Below are 19,041 nucleotides of genomic sequence, written 5' to 3' on the forward strand. Positions count from 1 at the left end.
ATTCTCTTACAGAACTTGTCTGTAACCACTGCACTGCACTCCCTCCATTTGCTCTGAATGGATCCTGTCCTATTGGGCTCAATTGCCATGACCCACTAAACAGAGCCTGTCATGGATGTTATGGATTGACCTAAGCTATGAAATCCATTAAGCCTTAATGACATTTGCAAACATTATAGAAGCTAGATTAGTTGAACCCCCAAACCCCTGCTAGCCAAATCTATGTTTTTATTTATTTATTTATTCATTTAGTGCACCGCCCTAACCCAAGGTCTCATACACAGATACAATAAAGGTATTAGGACCATAGCTGGAGAATAGAAATTAGAACAGTGGTATATTCTATAAATTATGCATTATATTCAACATGGGTGCCTGGCTTTTGCTGTACTGGAAAATAACCTACCATAACCTCACTCCTCATTTCTTCCTTCCTTTGGAATTCCAATTGGGGTCATAAAACCAGGAAGGAAGCAACACACACACCCTTATTACTCAAGGCCAAATCAGGGAGCAGAGGCATGGACAAGTTGAACAAGAAACCTTGCTTTCTAAACCTTGGCTGCAGAAGACAAGATGCCCCATCTGTGGAGCCAGGGTAAAAGGGTCAAGAATGGGAAAACACTTTCTACTTCTGAGACGGATCCCAGAGATCAGTATTCCCTCTGTGGTGTGTGCGCCCGTGTGCCTGCACACGCATTTTTAAATCTCTGCTCAGTTAATTTTAGATCCCACTCAGATTGAATCAGGAAGGCCCCACTCTGAATGTACTTGCACACATACTGCCTTGATACTGCTGCCCAAGCCAAAACTCATTCCGCACACAAATGAAAAAGGTTAGAGGGAACACTGCCAGAGATGACATCAAAGATCTTCAAGGACTGAGAAGGGCATAAGAACTTGAAGTCTGATCCAGAAGAGGCAGAAGGCTGATACAAAAGACATCTTTCCTTCTCCACCTGTTGTGCAACCACCTCTCCGCACCCCAACTCTTCGCACTCCAGCCACTCATCAGGAAAAGCAGTGGGGCTGGCCACCTGCTTACTTTCCCGCTCCTTGGTAAACTATAACATTTTACCTTCAAAAACATGCCACTGTGCGGTGGGATGGGGGTAGCGGCCGCAACGGCTGCGGGATGGGGGCAGCGAGGACAACTAAAGCTCCTTCCAGCTCCCTGCCTGCCTCCCAAATGACAGCATGGGCTGGTCTGCAGCCCATTTGAGGCCTCTCTATGGGATGCAGACAGGGCCGGGAGGCAGGCGGGGAGCTGAAAGGAGCCTTCGCTGCTGCCTCCATCATCCCAGGGACAGCAGATGTGGAAGCGAAAGCTCCTTCCAGCTCCCTGCCTGTCCCCTAAATGACAGTGCAGGCCAGTCTGCTCAGCCTGTTTGGGGCCGTTCTGCACGCTCTTGCATGTACAAAGAGGCCCCAAACAGTTTGCAGACTGGCCCGTGCTATCATTTGGGAGGCAGATGAGGAGCTGGAAGGAGTTTTCACTGCCATTGCCACCCCCATCCCGCAGCTGCATGTTTTTGAAGGTAAAAGGGAGGACTTTCCCCTCCCCACTCACAGGCCTTTACCTGTAAAGGGGAATCCTTGCTGGATTGCCCTTCACAAGTATGGCCCTTGAGTAAGCTTGCGAATAGGGAGCTTGGCTCAGCTCACCATTGGACCGAGCTTCACCCACACCGGTTCAGCTCAAGGGCGAGTCTTTGAGCCCAGCTGGCTCGAGGGCGAGCCTGTTTGCACATCCCTGGTCAGATGGCTTCATCTCCTTTTCCCCCCAGTGGGTGGACAAGTACCTTGGGGTGGATTGTTTTGAGCAGATGATTTGGGTGGCACGGGAAGGATTATGCAGCTCTCCCCTGGTCCTCTTCTCAAAACCCCAGCTTCTGTCAATGCTTTTCCTTTTCCTACCCCTGCTAACTGGGCAAGGAGGCAGCTTTTAACGTGGTGATTCTCTTTATTTAGCAGGGGGAGAGTAACTGGCCCTGTCCACCCTGCAGCATAGTACCTCCAGTGACTGTTGCTGGTGTGTGTCTTATGTTTCTTTTTAGAATGTGAGCCCTTTGGGGACAGGGAGCCATCTTGTTTGTTATTTCTCTTTGTAAACTGCCCTGAGCCATTTTTGGAAGGGCGGTATAGAAATAGAATTATTATTATTATTATTATTATTGTTGTTGTTGTTGTTGTTGTTGTTGTTATTGTTATTGTTATTGTTATTGTTGTTATTATTATTATTATTAAAACAAACACCCAAACACTTTTGAATAGCCATCACATAATGACAAATAATGTGTAATTTGCCCCAGGGTCACATATCTAATTGCATGACACAAACTACTGTACACATTTTAACCCATTACTACAGTGTGCCACTTACAATAAAGTGAACCATATCCATATTAGAGATGCTACTGAATTTTCCCCATTTTAAGCCTGACAATGAACTCACCTGCTTATAGATTCATAAAGGCTACTTGCACTGTTGAACACTCTTGCTCGATTTCTGAGAATAGAAGTGGGCAGCACAGCCCACATCAAGCAGAAAGCCCAGAGCCCAGGTCAAGTAAACTTCTCACACCAACGATCAACAAACACCCCACACACACTCCCAGTATCTTCTTTAACTGCTGCAAAGGCAGAGATTGGACTTCAGTGCTACTCATCCAGTCCTAAGAAAAGTGCATCAGGAAATACAGCATGCTGCTAGTGTGTTCCTACCCAGAATGCCCATTCTCTCCTAGAGTGCCCTAGTTAATGCTCACCAGGCAACTGGAGACTGTCCCCATCTTCCTCAAAAGGAAAGAATTCAACAGTCACAGAAACCACCTCAGCAGCTTAGGGACCAGGATGGGGGTGGGGGGAGAGGTAAGTGGGCTCCTTCTGTGTGTGCTTCTGAAACTTGGAATTCCCCCTTAAGGGGTCTGTGAGCACCCAGCAAGTACACTTGCTTAGTTAGGGACTGTTTGGATGTCTTTCCCATGTGATTAAGCAGCAGCAAAACAGTGCATGACTGGTCATGCTCAAACCTCTAATCATGTGATTTTGCAGAGCTGTAAAGTTGGTATCCTCTGAATCAGCCCTCAAGCCAAGTTACATGGGTGGGGGATAAGTGGGGAAGAAGCATCTTGGGTTGCTTTCAAGCCAATCCGACATAATTGGAAGGAAGATTATCCATCTATATCATCTTGACTAACTACCATCATACTGTTTATGATGCATTTCTAAGAAACCCAAATTAGCAGTTTGCATGGTTCCTTTTAAGTAACTGGTCACATGATTAAAAATAATAATTGGTCAACCTGCCCTTTAGCAACTTATGAGACGAATGGTAGATTCCTCTAGTCATAATGGACATTAAGTAGATAAACTGCTGCCCTTACCTTATTGCATCACAGGACAGAAAAACAAGCTATGCTTTAGCCTTCTCAATGGCTAGTTCTGACTCAGAAGGCAAATAGTCTGGATTTACTATCTGAGCAAGCATGTTATGTACTTTTTTTTTGCCAAAGCATGAGACACACATCAAGTCACAGAGGAATAATCATGTACCAGTGCATAATGAGTGGCTCTTTTTATAACAGAAAATCATGCCAAAATACAAAATATATTTTTCCTCTCATAAGTATAAACAGCGTCCTCGAAAACATGTTTATTAATCCTGTCTTAATTGTTCCACTTGTGTCCTGTGCTGTTATAAAAACATCTTACACGGTTTACACTTCATAGTGACAAAAGAAAAAAAGAAAGTGATCACTTTCTGTTGTCCAGGAATCAGGACTGACCAATGTTGCAGTTCATAAATAGGATTATACATTTTATACAAGCATATGTACACAAAAGTATTTAATTTCTATCTGACAAACTAACCATTATAAGCTATATGCCTTGTTTGTATCAAAGCTAGCTTATTATTGAGATAATAGAGCTCTTCTCACGATCTGTGAGCAGATCTCATGGGCAGTCTGCAGGTAAGGAGGGTTCAGCTTACCTTCCCCACAGACAATTGATGCTTAGTCCCTGAGTGGGCAGATCGCCCACCCAGACGAGCAGTGGCTCCCGCTGCAGCTCCTAGGGTAGGGGGTTTCCGGACACTCTGGCAAGCGTTGCCCCACCCCCTGGAGGCCAAATAATGCACCATGTGAGTGTGTGGTGCATTATTGGGATCCCCCCCCCCCCCCGCCAGCAGCCGCAGCTGACACATGATTAGAAAAATGAAGTTAAGGGAGCGCTCGCTCCCTTATCTCATTTGGTAGGAAGGTTTGCCACCATGTAGCCACTGAGATCAGGTGTGGTCCTGGTGGTTCACATGAACATGCAAAACCAGGCTGGGCTCCCTTAATCTGGTTTTGCATGCTTGTGTGAATAGCCCCAATGTGTCCTCCCAATACATATGTAAGAAAACCCCAAATTTGTAAAATCTAACATTGATAGGTAGTGCACAGTGCCTAAAGAGAGGGGCTATTCTCACGATCAGCCAAAATCGGACTAGGAGAGCCTAGCCCTATTTTGGCTGATTGTGTAAACCACCGGGCTCACAGGTGAGCCCGGTGGCTTACAAGTGGCTAGCCCACTTTTTTAGCCCTCTCCAAAGCCAGGGTTTGCGGAGCAAGCACTCCACAAACCTGGGCTTTCCGATTGTGAGTAGCCATGGTGTGGTGCCGCAACTACTCACGAGGAGACCCCCGGAGGGGAGGTGAAAAGCTGCCTTCCAGCTCTGAGGGTCTCCCCAGTATGCCCTGCGCACTCATGAAGGGCATCCTTGAGCTTCCGGGGGCTGATGGCCCCCGAGCTCCCCAGCCCCTGCTGGCTCTGTCACTGAGCCGGCAATCATGTGGGCGGCCGATCCGGTCGCCCAGGGCTCCCTCCCTGCTCATGTGCGGGGAGAACGGGCTTAACCTACTCTCCCCGCTCACCCCACCAAACCGGGTCTCACTGATCTTGAGACCCGGCACAGAAACTATTAAACACACTTTTCCAAAATAGTTTTTCAACAGAACCTCCAAGTAGGGAAATACAGAGAAGTAAAGGGGATTATGTGACAGACAATTCACAATACAAATAACAGTGATGAATTTCTGATAGTCCTCATGGAGGATTTTGTGTGCATTTTTCTTCTATTTATGGTGGCCTTATCCATCCACAGCACAGTGTCCCTCCAGTTGTAGGCTAACATCTGCAGGAGGGCTGAAATTGTGCAGCCCTTAACTGTATGATCAATTTCTTTTGAACCTTTTCATCTGTATCTCACTAGTAGAAAGAATAATCTTTTAATTACTGCTGTTATGGTTTGGCAACCCTATCTTCCTATAAGATGCTTCATTTAAGGCATAGTCATGGTCCAGATAGGCAAGGTCCAAGCAGAAGTTCATAGTCCAATGGGCTAGAGGCAAAGATATAGTCAGGGCTGAGCTGAGGGAACATTCCAGAGAACAGTCAGACAAAGAAAGGGGAGCTCATGTGTGGCAAATCAAGATTCCAATAGCCCTTGCTGCTTAGACAAATGGGACAGTTCAGAAGCCAAGGCTTTACAGACCTAGGTGAGTCAGGATTGATCTGTTAGGTCAGCTAACAATCACTGAAGCCTAGGTGATGCCCCTGCACTACAACAAGCCACAAATAAAGATAACAAATAAAGTTTGGTATTTATTATCATTATATCATCATCATCATCATCATCATCATCATCATCATCATCATCAGGAAAACAGAGCATTGGCGGTGCAGGAGATAAGATGCCAGGCTCTCTCTGTTGAGTATTCCAGTTTGAGACTTTCCTGGCACTTACATACAAATTCAGTCTGCAATATTGGCATTCTGGTGGTAGTATTTGCTGTTGCAATTCAGAGGGGCGATTTACAGTAGCCCTAGTCCACTGTAAGCCCAACTGTCTGCTGCTTTAGCACCATTTTTTGTTTGGAAGGCAACCCTGCTTCCTAATGACCGTGATGTCAATTTGCAGCTAACCAGTTGGCTACATGAGGGTGTACTGAGGTCAAACAAAGTAAAGAGGGGGCAATCTTTTTAATAGCCCTTGCTCTGAACTAGCTTAGTTCTAGTGTGTGTGTGTGTGTGGGGGGGGATTTTTCAAACAACAAAAAACCATGCCAAAGCCGTCACTGATTGGGACTGTGCACAGCACTGAAGCAGTGCAAAACTGGGAAGTCTCTAAGACTCCAAACCTTGTTTCCCCTCACTGAAAATGTTTACTGGAGAACATTCAGATTAGCCCAGTATGAAATTCTCTTTAAAAGAAAATTGATTTTTCAACCACTGAATCAAAATCCCTTCTGGCTTAAAGATGCCAAATCATAAAGCTCACAAAGTAATTTTCAGTCATGTTTGATTCTGAACTTACCGTCTTTAGATGACAGTCAAGGCTCTAATTAACTACATTGCAGGAAAAAAAAATCTCCTACTAGGAAATGCTAATGAAACAATAGTGATAATTAATCATGCCACTATCACATTCCTGTCCTGTATGCATATTTAAACAGAATTTAATTGCTTAAGACTTAAGAAAAGAAATTTAGAGGGAATCTGACCTCCTAAAAAGTCTGAATCCCAAAGAAGTGTTGAAATATTTTTTTATATTATCTTCAGTGAGTAGACATCTCATTCATCTCACAGATCACTGAATACACATATTTTCCCAATGATTTATTATCTTATGGTAGAAGTTCTCAAACTCCATGCTAGTAAGCCTCCCGGAGGAAAGGAAGAACCAAAACTAAACCAAGCCTTGACAAAATATAGTTAATTGTACACAGATTATTTACCCTGGCTGTACACTTAACCATAGTGATGGAAGGGTGGTTCCCCCCACCCCCATTTTTTCCTTAGATACCTATACTAGTATTGATGGCTGTAGGCAACCTCTCGGTTCAGAGGCAGGATGTCTCTGAATACCAGCTTGTTTGTTTATTTATGTTATTATTTAACACATTTGTATACCGCCCAAAACGCAAGTCTCTGGGTGGTTTATAACAAAACAATAAAAATCACAGATAAAAAGATTTAAAAATTACAATTAAAATTTAAAACGTTAAAACTATTAAAAACACAATTAAAACAATATCTAGTTAAAAGCCTAGGTGAAAAAATGCATCTTGACTGCCTTTTTAAAAGTTGCAAGAGATGGGGAGGCTCTTTTTCAGCAGGGAGTGTGTTCCAAAGCCTCGGGGCGGCAATGGAGATGGCTCATCCCTATGTAGCCACCACATGAGCCTATGGCAACTGCAGACGAACCTCCCCAGATGATCTCAATGGGAGGTGTGGTTCATGGCAAAGAAGACGTTCTCTTAAATACCCAAGGCCCAAGCTGTTTAGGGCTTTATAGGTTATAACCAAAACCTTGTATTTGCCCAGAAACTTATTGGCAACCAGCGTAAATCTTTTAAGATAGGAATAATATGGTCTCTCCAAGATGACCCAAAGACCAACCTGGCTGCCACATTCTGGACCAACTGCAGTTCCGGACTACTTGCAAAGGCAGCCCCACATAGAGCGCATTACAGTAGTCAAGTCCGGAGGTGACCAGAAGATGTACTACTGTTCTGAGGTCATTTATCTCAAGAAATGGATGCAGCTGGTGTATCAGCTGAAGCTGATAAAGGGCACTTCTGGCCACTGCCTCAACCTGCAACACCAGGGGGATGTTTGTGTCCAGAAGCACCCCCAGACTGCGTACCTGTTCCTTCTGGGGAAGTGTGACCCCATCCAGAACTGGCAGATCCAAATCATCTCCCGATTTCCAACCCTGCACAATAATCACCTCTGTCTTATCTGGATTCAGCCTCAGCTTGTTACCTCTCATTCAGCCCATCACTGCCTCCAGGCAGACATTTAGGGAGATTAGGCCTTCTCCTGATGATGTTGACATAGAAAAAAATATTGGGTGTCATCAGCATACTGATAGCACCCTGCACCAAATCTCCAGTTGCAGGGGAGCCATGGCAGGAAAGGGGGCCTGCCTTCATCTCGTGCTTATGGACTTCCTAGATGCATCTGTGAGAAACAAGTTGTTGTATGATAGGCTTTGTCAAGGCTCATCCAGCAAGGCTCATATGGAGGACTTTATTTATCTAGTGCATTCATAGTCTGCCTTTTGACTGAATGGTGCTCATGGCAGCTTTCAATGAATTGGATTAATGACATTTTTTTTAAAAAAGGAAACAAAAATCCCACACACAGCTTAGCAGCCTCTAGATGTTGGTGCTTCCTTTTGCTTCTGGCATTCAGATCAGAGAGTTATTTTCTGATAGAGTTGGCAAGGCTCCCTACAACTTCGCCTTTCCTTGCTGATGGATGGTCCAGGCTGGTTATCCTCTAGCCATTATATTCTTATTAGGAGGCAAGGGATGCAACCTCCCAGTAGCCCTCAGCCTCCTTACTAATGGGAGAGACCAGAGAATGCTTCTTTTTATCATCCTCAAGCAATTGGCGGGGGTCTAATTCTGTGGAACTGACTGCTTATATTGTAAAAAAGTAAAAATCAGAAATAGGTCACACAAGATCTTCAGAAAGATAGGCAAGGGAGAAAAACAGGAAAATCTATATCAGATTATTTTACATGTTATCCAAGGTTAGGGGGAAAATCAGGGAATTTGAAAATAACCCCACAATAAAGATACAACTGTGAGTATCTAATACATATTACCAACCCAATAGATAGTAGCTGGCATCCAGACTAAAGCTGCATTGGAGCTAGAGGGGAGAGGCAATCTTCTTTCTCATTTTCCCTACAAAGCCCACTGGGTCTTCTGATAAAATGACCCTGAGGGTTGTACAACCCTCAGGGACATATTTTTGGGAAGCACAGTGATCTTCAAAGGGAAGTGGAGATCAGCTGAGATCACCTTTCTCCCAATGCAGCATTAGTTTGGCTGTCAGCCAGTGTCCTTAATGTGGAAAATCCTCTGCTTCAATCTCACATGCACTGTTCTAGTGCCAGTGGTGCACTAACTTAGGCCAGTGGTGCAACTGACTTACTTCCATATGCATGCTATTTCCTTTTCATTTAAAGCCATCATTTGGGCAAAATGATATTCTAAACATGCCCTATTATCCTAATCAAGATCTAAATAAAACATCCTCTCTGCAGTTTAACTCTCAAGGATTCATATTGCAAAGGCTCAACCATAGAATGCAACTACATGCTTATCTTAAAATATTACACCAGCATTTCTTTAAAATGGTGCCAGAAAATTTATAGAGCATTTATATTGTGCTGGCGGGGTGGGGGTCATAAGGAAATTCTGGCAGAATGCAAATAGGAAGAGTACTCACGGAATGCTCTATAGAATTCTTCCAGGCCTAGGTGCTTGTCACTGTTATAATCATCATATTTCAACAGATCGAAAAGAGAGCAGTCAGACAGATCCTTGCCAAGCTCATCCTGTTTTATTACCTGACAAGAAAATTATAACCATGAAATTACATTGGAGCACTATGAGTTGAATGGTATAATTAAGTATTTCTAATATCATTTAATAGATCATTTTAAGGATGCTGCAGGGCAATGAACTAGAACTGTATAAAGTCAGAGATTTCAAGTTGGTTTGTAATTATATACAGTCATTCATTAAAAAAGGTTAATACATTTCCATTGACGGTGGAATTCTGTGGCTGTACAATAGGATCTGACACAATGAAACACAAAATATGCATTCAGGATGGTTGAGACATTAAAACGGAGCCCTGCCCCCACCTTTTCTGCAGGGACAAACACTGTATCCAGTGGCATAGAGAGGAAATAGGAAGCCCATGTTCTCACGGGCAGCCCATGTTCTCACCTTTACCACACACCCCACACAACCCGCTGCAGCAGAAACACACTCCATACCCTGGCAGTGGTGCACTCCCACCCCCCAGTGGTGGTGCTGGTGGTAATGGTGTTAGCCTCCTCGCAGCAACGACATGCTCCTACCAGCCATGTGGCATGTCACTGGTGATGGGCAAGAAGCGGCACTGGGGACTGGCAGGAAGTAACAATGGGTTGCAAGTGTGCACCACTGGGGATGGGCAGTGTGGCTCATGGTACCGTGGGGAGAAGGAGAACGGTGTCAGCAACATGGCGGTAGGCAGCAAGAGTGCAATAGCTCCAGGGGAGGCTGGCCAGTGCAGGGGAGGAGGCAAGTGAGGCAGCACCAGAGACGAGTGAGGCAGCCTCGGAGGCAGGGCAGGTTCTTGGGATCCATGCACCCTATTATAGCTCCACCCCGACTTTATAGTTGGAGGCCTTGCTGGTGTCTTGTGGGTACTATACCTGGGTACAGTGTCTACAGTTTAAACAACAATTCTTTTCACTATAGTCAGACTCATCTTTATTAACTGATATCTGCTCTAGAAAACTGAGAAACAGGGAGAAGGGGAAGTCCATCACATCCTCTTCATGCACGCAACAAAATAGCAAGTTCTTACATTCCCCACCCCCCACCCCCATCATTCCAACACAAAAGGCAATGCTTGAGAATCGGTCATTGTGATAATGATGATAATAAAGGTAACAATGTTAACTGTGTAAAGAAGTCTTTTGTGAAAATCACAGTATTTAACCTGAAAAGAACTGCCACAGCATCAACTGAGATATTACACCAACATTCATTATATCAACTTCAATTTTTTCTAAAAAAAAATCTATTCCAATAGCTGGGTTGCTTCATGCATTCAGGAAATTTCTGAATGCTTTTTAAGGAGAGTCCCATGACAAGCATGTTACAATAATCCAATCAATCTGGCAAGGGCATGGATCACTGGCTACAGTAGGCTTCTCATGGAAAGGCCACAACAGGCAAACAATTCAAACCTGATAAAAAGTGCTTCTCATCATTGCTGAAAACGGGACATCAATAAGGAGCCTCAGAACACAGAGCACATGATCTTTAAGGGAGAGTAAGGCTCCATCCAGAACAGGTTGAACACCTACTCCCTGATCACCCAAACAACAGCACCTTTGTAAGTTTCAGATCTCCGCCACCCTCCAGTCTTGTCACATCCCACACAGCTTCAGGACTAGGGATGTGCAAACCGGTTCAAATTCAAACCGGTTCAAATTCAAACCAAGGTGGTTTGATGGTTTGAATTCGAACCAAACCAGCCATCAGGTTCAAGCTGCAGGTTTGAATTTGACCCAAACTGGGGGTAGTTCAATTCAAACTGGTTTGAACTGGTTCAAACCTCCAAACATGGGTGGGGTGGTAGCTGCCACCCATGGGTACCTACCACCCAAATCCCAAAGCAATCGGACACTCGTACGATATTTTATGAATTTTTGAAATTTATTTTTATTTTCCTCATAGGATATAATGGGACTCGAACCAGCCCATTATTCCATTATTTGGGTGGTTTTTGGCACCCGTGGGTGCTCCACAATAGGGAATAATGGGTTCATTCGAGTCCCATTATACCCTATGAGAAACAAAATAAAAATAAATTTCAAAAATTCATAAAAATCGTACGAGTGTCCGATTGCTTTGGGGTTTGGGTGGCAGGTACCCATGGGTGCCAGCTACCACCCTACCCACTTTTGGAGGTTTAAACCAGTTTGAATTCAAACTGAACCGGGGGGCTTTAAGCGAAACCAAAACCGAACCACCCCCTCCTGGTTCGGACCCGGTTCAAATTCAAACCGAACTGGGCAAACCGGTTTTGTGCACATCCCTATTCAGGACTTCCACTTCTTCTGTAGGATCCAATGAGAATTAGAGATAGAACTTGGTGTCACAGCATACTGATGATTCTTCAGCAGAAATCTGCATACGCAGTGGTGGCTACCTCATGAGGCAAACTGAGGCAATCACCTCAGACACCACCATTGGGAGCCTTTTGTGAGGTGGCAGAATGTGTCCTGCTGCTCCCCAAAAGGCCACAAGCCTTTTGCTTGTGCCTCTGGCACCCTTGCCATGACCTCCAAGACATCACTTTCTTCTTGCCACCAGCTTCAGTGGCTGAGGTGCACCCCAAGGGAGACAGTGTTGAGCAGTGGGGAGCAGATGGGGAGAACACATGCTGGTCCTGGATTCTCCCCTTAATGCAGCTGCAGAGAGGAGAGAACAAGATGAGCTTGCTTGCATGTGCATGCACTTTCTCTCTCTTGGTTCCCTTCTCTCCGACATCATACTGCAGGAAAGGGGAGATTAAAAGACCCAGTGATGGCACCAGGGGAAAAAACTGCACAAAAGTGGATTTATGGGTGGCTGAGCTGTGTCTCGCATATTAGATTTCTGAAACAGAAATGGGGGCAGTGGAGGGCAAGCCACTTTTCTGGGGGATGTTTGTCATCCCTGGCCCCACCATCTAGAGCTGCCCTTGAACAGAACAAGTGCTGGTCCTGGCTTTTCTTTTCTTCACAGCTGTGTTGTAAGGTTAGTGAGAGGGAGAGGAGCCAAGACCAGTGTGTACTCTCTTTTCCTCTTCCCTGTGTTGGAGAGAAGGGAAGAGACCACATGCGCTGGTCCCAGTTTCTCTCCTTTTCACCAAATCTACTAATCAGCTGTGAAAATGAAAACCTGGAACCAGTGTCTCGAGAAAAGCTGGGACCAGTGTGAGCTCTCTTTCTCTCCTGTTTCCTGCAATACAGTGTTTGAGAGAAGCAGGAGGAAAAGAGAGAGAGAGCGCGCACTGGGAGCTGGATGGAAGGAGGAGGAGATGGAAAATATGGAGGATCCACCATCTGCTTTCTATACCATGCAAAAAGCAGCCTTACCATCCCCAGGAGAGATAGGGCAGTCATCCGGAAGATAAGGGAGAAGATGAGCTCAGAAGCGAGGCCAGCGATGGTATGGCTCGGACTGAGGGGGCAGGTGGCAAACTGCTCCTTGCCTCACACCGGGGCTTGACTTGAGTTGCCCTTGTCCATACGACATCATCCAGAAGTTCAATATTCACATATGAAATGCTACTCTCATATGTTGAAGAGCAGAGATGTTCATGAAACAGATTTTGTGTTCTGTTTCAAGCTCGGGGCGGGGGGATGCAAAATGGCCAAAATGTTCCAATGAAACAGAGGTAGAACCAGCTGTTTGAATGGAACAAACTTGAAACGTTTCAAGCATTTCAGCCATAGGGAACAATGGGGAACTTGAAACACCCCATTCCCCCCCATGGGTAGCTCCTAGGGACACCAAAGTGGGTTGTGTGGTAGAACATAATGGGTGCAACCTACCACCCAACCTCCAAAAGAAATGGACAAGCAGGTCCAAGCAGAAATGGACAAGCAGGATCCTATGGGGTTTGGGAGAAAGGTTAAAAATCACCTTTTCTTCTCTCCTTGCTCTTAAAGGTGCCCCCACTGACCCTTTGAAAGGTGTACAAATCTTGATTTGTGCACATCTCTAGTAGCATTCATTATGCTCTACCACACAACCCATTTAAGTGTCCTTAGGAGCCACCCATGGGGCAATGCAGTGAGCAATGGGCAATGCAGTTTGCAACCCTGCCTTTCAAAACACCACAGAAGCACACATTAAAAGGAAATCTGTCCCACCCAACTCAGAATGCACATTTCAAACACATTCCAAAAAATGGCCAAAAAAGAATCACTGACCCAGAATCCACTGCTAGCCACAGTGCCTGCACTGCAGTAACTTCACTGGCACAAGTTGCTCTCTCTCACACAATTATGACTCCTTACATTACTTCCTAGCATTGCAACAGCTGCCACAGCAGAACCCTTACTTAGCAGCAAGCACAGCCATAAGTTCAGCAAGAGCAACTTCAGCCACATTTTGACTGAGTACACTTTGCAATGCAGATTGCATTGCTGACAACAGCAGTGAGGGAAGCACAAGTTGGTCCCAAGGCCAGACATGGAGCTCACCACAGCAATCACCAAGAAATATAACATACACACAGAGAGATCTGCCACTGTCAATGATTCATCATAACACTATTTCACAAACAAAACAAACCACAATTCATAGAAGGCAGGCACCCAAGTTCTGCCTATGTCAATCCGAAATCCAGAAAAACCAGATAGTTACCACACTATTAGTACAGCTTACTCAGTGCTGAGAAAAACCACAAAAGTAAACCTTCCTTCCTCCTCTTCTGGTGTATCCTCTTCTTCAAGAGAGGCACACTATAAGGATTCTCTCCACCTCCCAGTCCTTCTGCATTTCATTTTTAAATTCCCTTCTTTTGTGTTCTCCCTTCCTGTCCTTCCCGCAGCCAATGGGGGCACAGTTGCTCCTGACAACACTTGATTTGAGCCAGCATGGTGTAGTGGTTAGAGTGCTGGACTAGGACCGGAGAGACCCGAGTTCAAATCCCCATTCAGCCATGATACTAGCTGGGTGACTCTGGGCCAGTCACTTCTCTCTCAGCCTAACCTACTTCACAGGGTTGTTGTGAGGAGAAACTTAAGCATGTAGTACATCGCTCTGGACTCCTTGGAGGAAAAGCGGGATAGAAATGAAATGAAATGAAATGAAATAAATAAATATCACAAGCTAACCAAGAAGGAAGGAAATCACAAGCCAATTGGAAGCCATTGCCAGAAAAGCAGTCAGTCAGCAAGGGAAAAGCAGTCTTCCAAAATGGTGCTTGAAATGTCAAAACTCAATTGATACAGGGTTGTTCTGCTTGGAACACACCCTTTATTTAAAAGTCTGAGTTCAAAACACTCGAAACAACCCATTTCAAGTCGAAACGTTTAGCCATCGAAACGTTCTGCACATCCCTACTAAAAGACCATAGAAGACAAAACTGAATCCTGCCGAACCCTTCAAGTAAAAGGTCAGGAGGCATAGAAGAAGACCTTCAACACCATCTTCTAGGAATGAATGGAAGCACTTGTATCCAGTGTCAACCACACCAAACAGTCAGTTGGTGAAGGACCTGCTGAGAGGTCTAGAAAAATCAACATGCCACTTTCCCACAGTTAATCTCCCACCACAAGAAATCCACCAGAGCAACTGAGATAGTTTCTGTCCCCAGCTCAGACTTTTGATGTTGGTATGAAGTTGTATTCTGCTATAAATTGCTTTGAGCAGCTAGAGTTGGAAAATTGGTATATAAATGTAAACTAAAACAGCGGGGAATGCTTGACTAACAAGCAAAAGGTTGCCGGTTCGAACCTCCGCTGGTACTATATCCGGCAGCAGCAATATAGGAAGATGCTGAAAGGCATCATTTCATACTGCACAGGAGATGGCAATGGTAAACCCCTCCTGTATTTTACCAAAGAAAACCACAGGGCTCTGTGGGAGCCAGGAGCCGAAATCGACTTGACAGCACACTTTTCTTTAACACAAAAGAAAGCCCAGGTTTTAACTGGGAACTTTTTTTAAAAGCCACATGCTGTTAAACAGTATGCTGCAATCACTTTTCTAATATTTTAGGATTTAAGGAATTCTGTTGAACACTAGGAAGAACTTAAGAAAATTATTCAAGATATTTCCATTGAAATTAACATTTCTTAACTTGTTCTTTTAATTTTAATTTTAATGACTTCTCTCAGTAATTCTCCTAAGTATGTCAGTCAATATGTTAAAGCAGAAAAGCGTATGTTTAGCAAAAAAACTCATGTTCAGCAGCAAAGCTTATGGCCAGCAAAATTCAACAAAGATTAAAATGTGAACAATTTGCAAGTTCTTTCAAAAAGATGGAGTACTTTTTAATATATAAATCAGCAGTTATAGGATAATAAGCAGAAGCTGACAAGATTTAATTTTTACACATTGTTAAATATAATGTGCTATGCACAGCTAGACAACAGATATCATGCTGCTTGTTTATTTGCTAGATGTTAACAATAGTCTAGACTTGCTGAGTGTGAAAAACATGACCATCAAAACAAATGAATCACATTGCAAGTGAGGCAGGAAATCTGTGATTATGTCAGAATCTCCATTCCACAAGTGCAGCTCTATTTAAATGAGTCACCAGCATACATACCAACAAAACACACATATTCCAGATTGTAGTCCAGAGAGATGAGGGAACTGCCAGCAGTAGTTGCATTCCTTTGTTTAAAACAAAACGCAGGGTTGTAGTGATACCCCACTACCAGCTCTTCCCAGCCACCTCTTGCAACTTTTCTTTGTATGACATCTCCTCTGTCAGCTGGCAGCAGGAACTGCTTGAGTTCTGTCAAAGAAGTTCAGCCAGCTCCACCCCAGTGAAACCCCTCCCCTCTCACTGTTGTAGCTGCGCTAGGTTCCTTTTGGCAGCGCCGTCTCTTCTGGGGTGCGGGGCTTGAGGCCCACCCCCTGCATCTGACATCAGCAGCATCTGACACCAGATGCAGCAGGGGGCGTGGCTTTGCTCCGAAACGGGGCAACACACCCTATTTCAGATCAAATGCTGGCCTGCGCTGCATTTTGGTGTGGGGCCCACTTGGCGCTAGGGCCCTATTGAGCTTGTTTTGTGGGCCCCATGGCCAGGGTGTCTCAGTCCAAGGTGGTACAAAATTCATCTTGATATCCTGACTCACCTATGAGGGTGGGAGAGCCAGTTTCTTTGGGAAAATAGTAAAGGGATGGGCTAACTTCCCCCCTTTTCAGTTTTCAACATCCAAATTGGCCCTCTGGTGGCCTAAACTTGTTTGCCCCACAGAAGGAAAGATACAAATATCTCACATTCTGCTAGAGGCTCCTTTGTGACTCTATCTGTAATTCAAGTCAGTGACAATTCTGATGCACTTCTCCCTTCATTGTGCCTTTAAAAAAATAAAAAAAAGCAGTGATGTTAACACATAGCAAAATTTGATTTTTTTAAAATCACTGAAAGATAATTCAAAATGATAGGGACCATAGAAATGGTCCCTATATAGGCACTGCTGTCAGTGACATTACCACATAGCCCAAACATGATGCCTTTGCTGTTACTAGGGGAAAGGGCAGTTTTTTTTGTTTTTTTTTTAATGGCACTGAAACAGCAGCTGAACAAGTATGTGGACAACAGCAAATGGGTGAAAAAAATATGAGATTTTCGGAAATCTTTAGGAACCTCCCTCCCAGTCTCCTTTTTTCTGTGCCAAAAATGTTAACTGAAGAACATTTAGATCAGCTCTACACATTAGCATATTTCAAACAGAGGAAGGTGTTTATTAGTACAGAAAGCAATTATAATATTTACACAATTTCTGTTTATCAAAAAGAAATGTCTGTCAGTCAAAATAATGCAATAAAGGATGCCAACACCTTTTTTATTTTCGTTTACTAAGCATACTTCCATAAAAGCATTTCAGGTTTTTCCATTTACCTCTATAAAACGACCCTATCAAGAGACAGATTGTGTTTGTTTAATGATTTCAACATGATATGAGAAAACAGATTTGTTCCAGGCATCATTTGCCATAATTTATACTTTGTACAGATATTAAAATAGAGTTGGTCTTATCAAAGTAAAACAAACAAACAAAAACATCCCTATTCTCAAACTCACTCTTACATCACAGTCGTACATACGTGATACTTCTGGAAAAGTGTCCATGTGTTACTGGCAATAAAGTTTGCAAACTGCTGTTCATGTGGATCAACCTGATTATAAGGAACATATCACACCATGCCTTTAGTCACCAGCAATTTGCACTACTGACGTGAAGATTCCCTATCTCCCCATCCATGTGCAACCAGCTTGCAGAAAGTAGAGGGAAACAATTTAAGATGATGCACATAAGGATTTCCTCAATTACTCCTGTGGACACATCCATGGACAAATGCGTGCTATGAAAGTGTGTGTGTGTGTGTGTGTGTGTGTGTGTGTGTGTGTGTGTGTGTGTGTGTTTGTAGACAGAGAAGGGGCTGGGATTTAGAGGGGCCTATGAATGTGTGCAACACACTTCTGCATATACAGTACATGTGATGTGGCTACATTTTCTTTTCACCCACATCTCATGGGAATCTGTTCCAGATGGTAAGTACTTTCTATGAGGTGTGAGGCAAATGCCACCAGAAGAGCAGCTCTCAAAAGCCCACATGCTTTGCATTTTGAATCCAAACAAAAGCAAACTCTAACCTTCTTTTGGAATTTCCCAACATGGGAATGGGGGGTTGTCTGAGATGCGACCCCCATTTTATAATTTTAACCGCAAACTGCAGTTCTAAGCCAGTTCCTGCTATGTCTGAATGTGGCCTCTGTCTCTCTCTCTCACACACACACCCCATGTCCCCCTCTCACCCCAAGTCTCCCTCTCACCAAACCTCTATCTCTCCTCCCTCTCCACCACCCCCTTTCTTCCAGTTCTTACTGGCTGGAACAGTCAGCTCATCAAGCTGCTCCAGCCAATCTGATTGCTAGAGAGAGCTGGCCTGGTCCCGCCCCACAAAAGGCATTAAAACCAATGAAAAAATATATAGTTCCTTTTGACTTCAGATTCTGTATTTTCAACCCGATTTTTATTTCCTTCAGTGGGTAATGACAGGAGCCGCCCACTGAGGATTAGAAACTTGATTAGCAGCTGTTCACACCAGGAAATTATAGGCACAGGGAGGAGGGACTGGAAAAAGCTCCTTGCTCAGAAAAATTCTCTGGCTGCTTGTAAGTCCCACATTCTGCTGGATCCTGTATTTGCTTTTGTTTGGAGGAGGGGCACTATGCCACCTGCCCTTATTTGCCAGCCACCCTTGTCCAGTATAGAAAAAAAGTGTCATATTTGTTCCTGCAGTAGAATTATGTGTCACTATTCAAACACAATGATCTTAAAACAGACTACACATGCAACATACTGTGTGTCTATGTGTGCACACGCATGTGTGCATATGTTTCAATAAGCTTTATTTATCTTCAAAGTGTATTGCCTATATAAGAAAACAATTGCATTTATCACTTAGTAAAGCACATTTAACTCCTGTTTCCCCCCATAAAACCACTGGGGAGTCTAAACATTCACCTTTCTGCATTAAGCAGTCACTTTGACATCTGCAATAACTGGAACTGAATTGACAACTATGCAAGAAATTTACAACTATGTAAGAAATTGTAATTGCTTTCATGGCATAGATAACATGCAAGTCAATTTGCCTCACTACAGATTCACAGCTTTCAGTGGGGGAGACTTGCAACATTATTCAGGTACAAAACATTTTGTACCTG

General features: G+C 44.0%; 1 protein-coding gene across 5 annotated transcripts in view; it reads right to left on the reverse strand.

The window, feature by feature from the left end:
- FSTL5 (follistatin like 5) overlaps positions 1-19,041 on the reverse strand; it is a 563,532-nt gene that overhangs the window by 220,492 nt on the left and 323,999 nt on the right. For all 5 annotated transcript variants that reach the window (XM_053256999.1, XM_053256997.1, XM_053256998.1 and 2 more), the window contains one exon: positions 9,292-9,412. In XM_053256999.1, the coding sequence (XP_053112974.1) occupies positions 9,292-9,412 (121 nt within the window). The remainder of the gene's footprint in view (positions 1-9,291; positions 9,413-19,041) is intronic.

The sequence above is a fragment of the Hemicordylus capensis genome, chromosome 5 (genome assembly GCF_027244095.1).
Source record: "Hemicordylus capensis ecotype Gifberg chromosome 5, rHemCap1.1.pri, whole genome shotgun sequence".
Lineage (NCBI taxonomy): Eukaryota > Metazoa > Chordata > Lepidosauria > Squamata > Cordylidae > Hemicordylus > Hemicordylus capensis.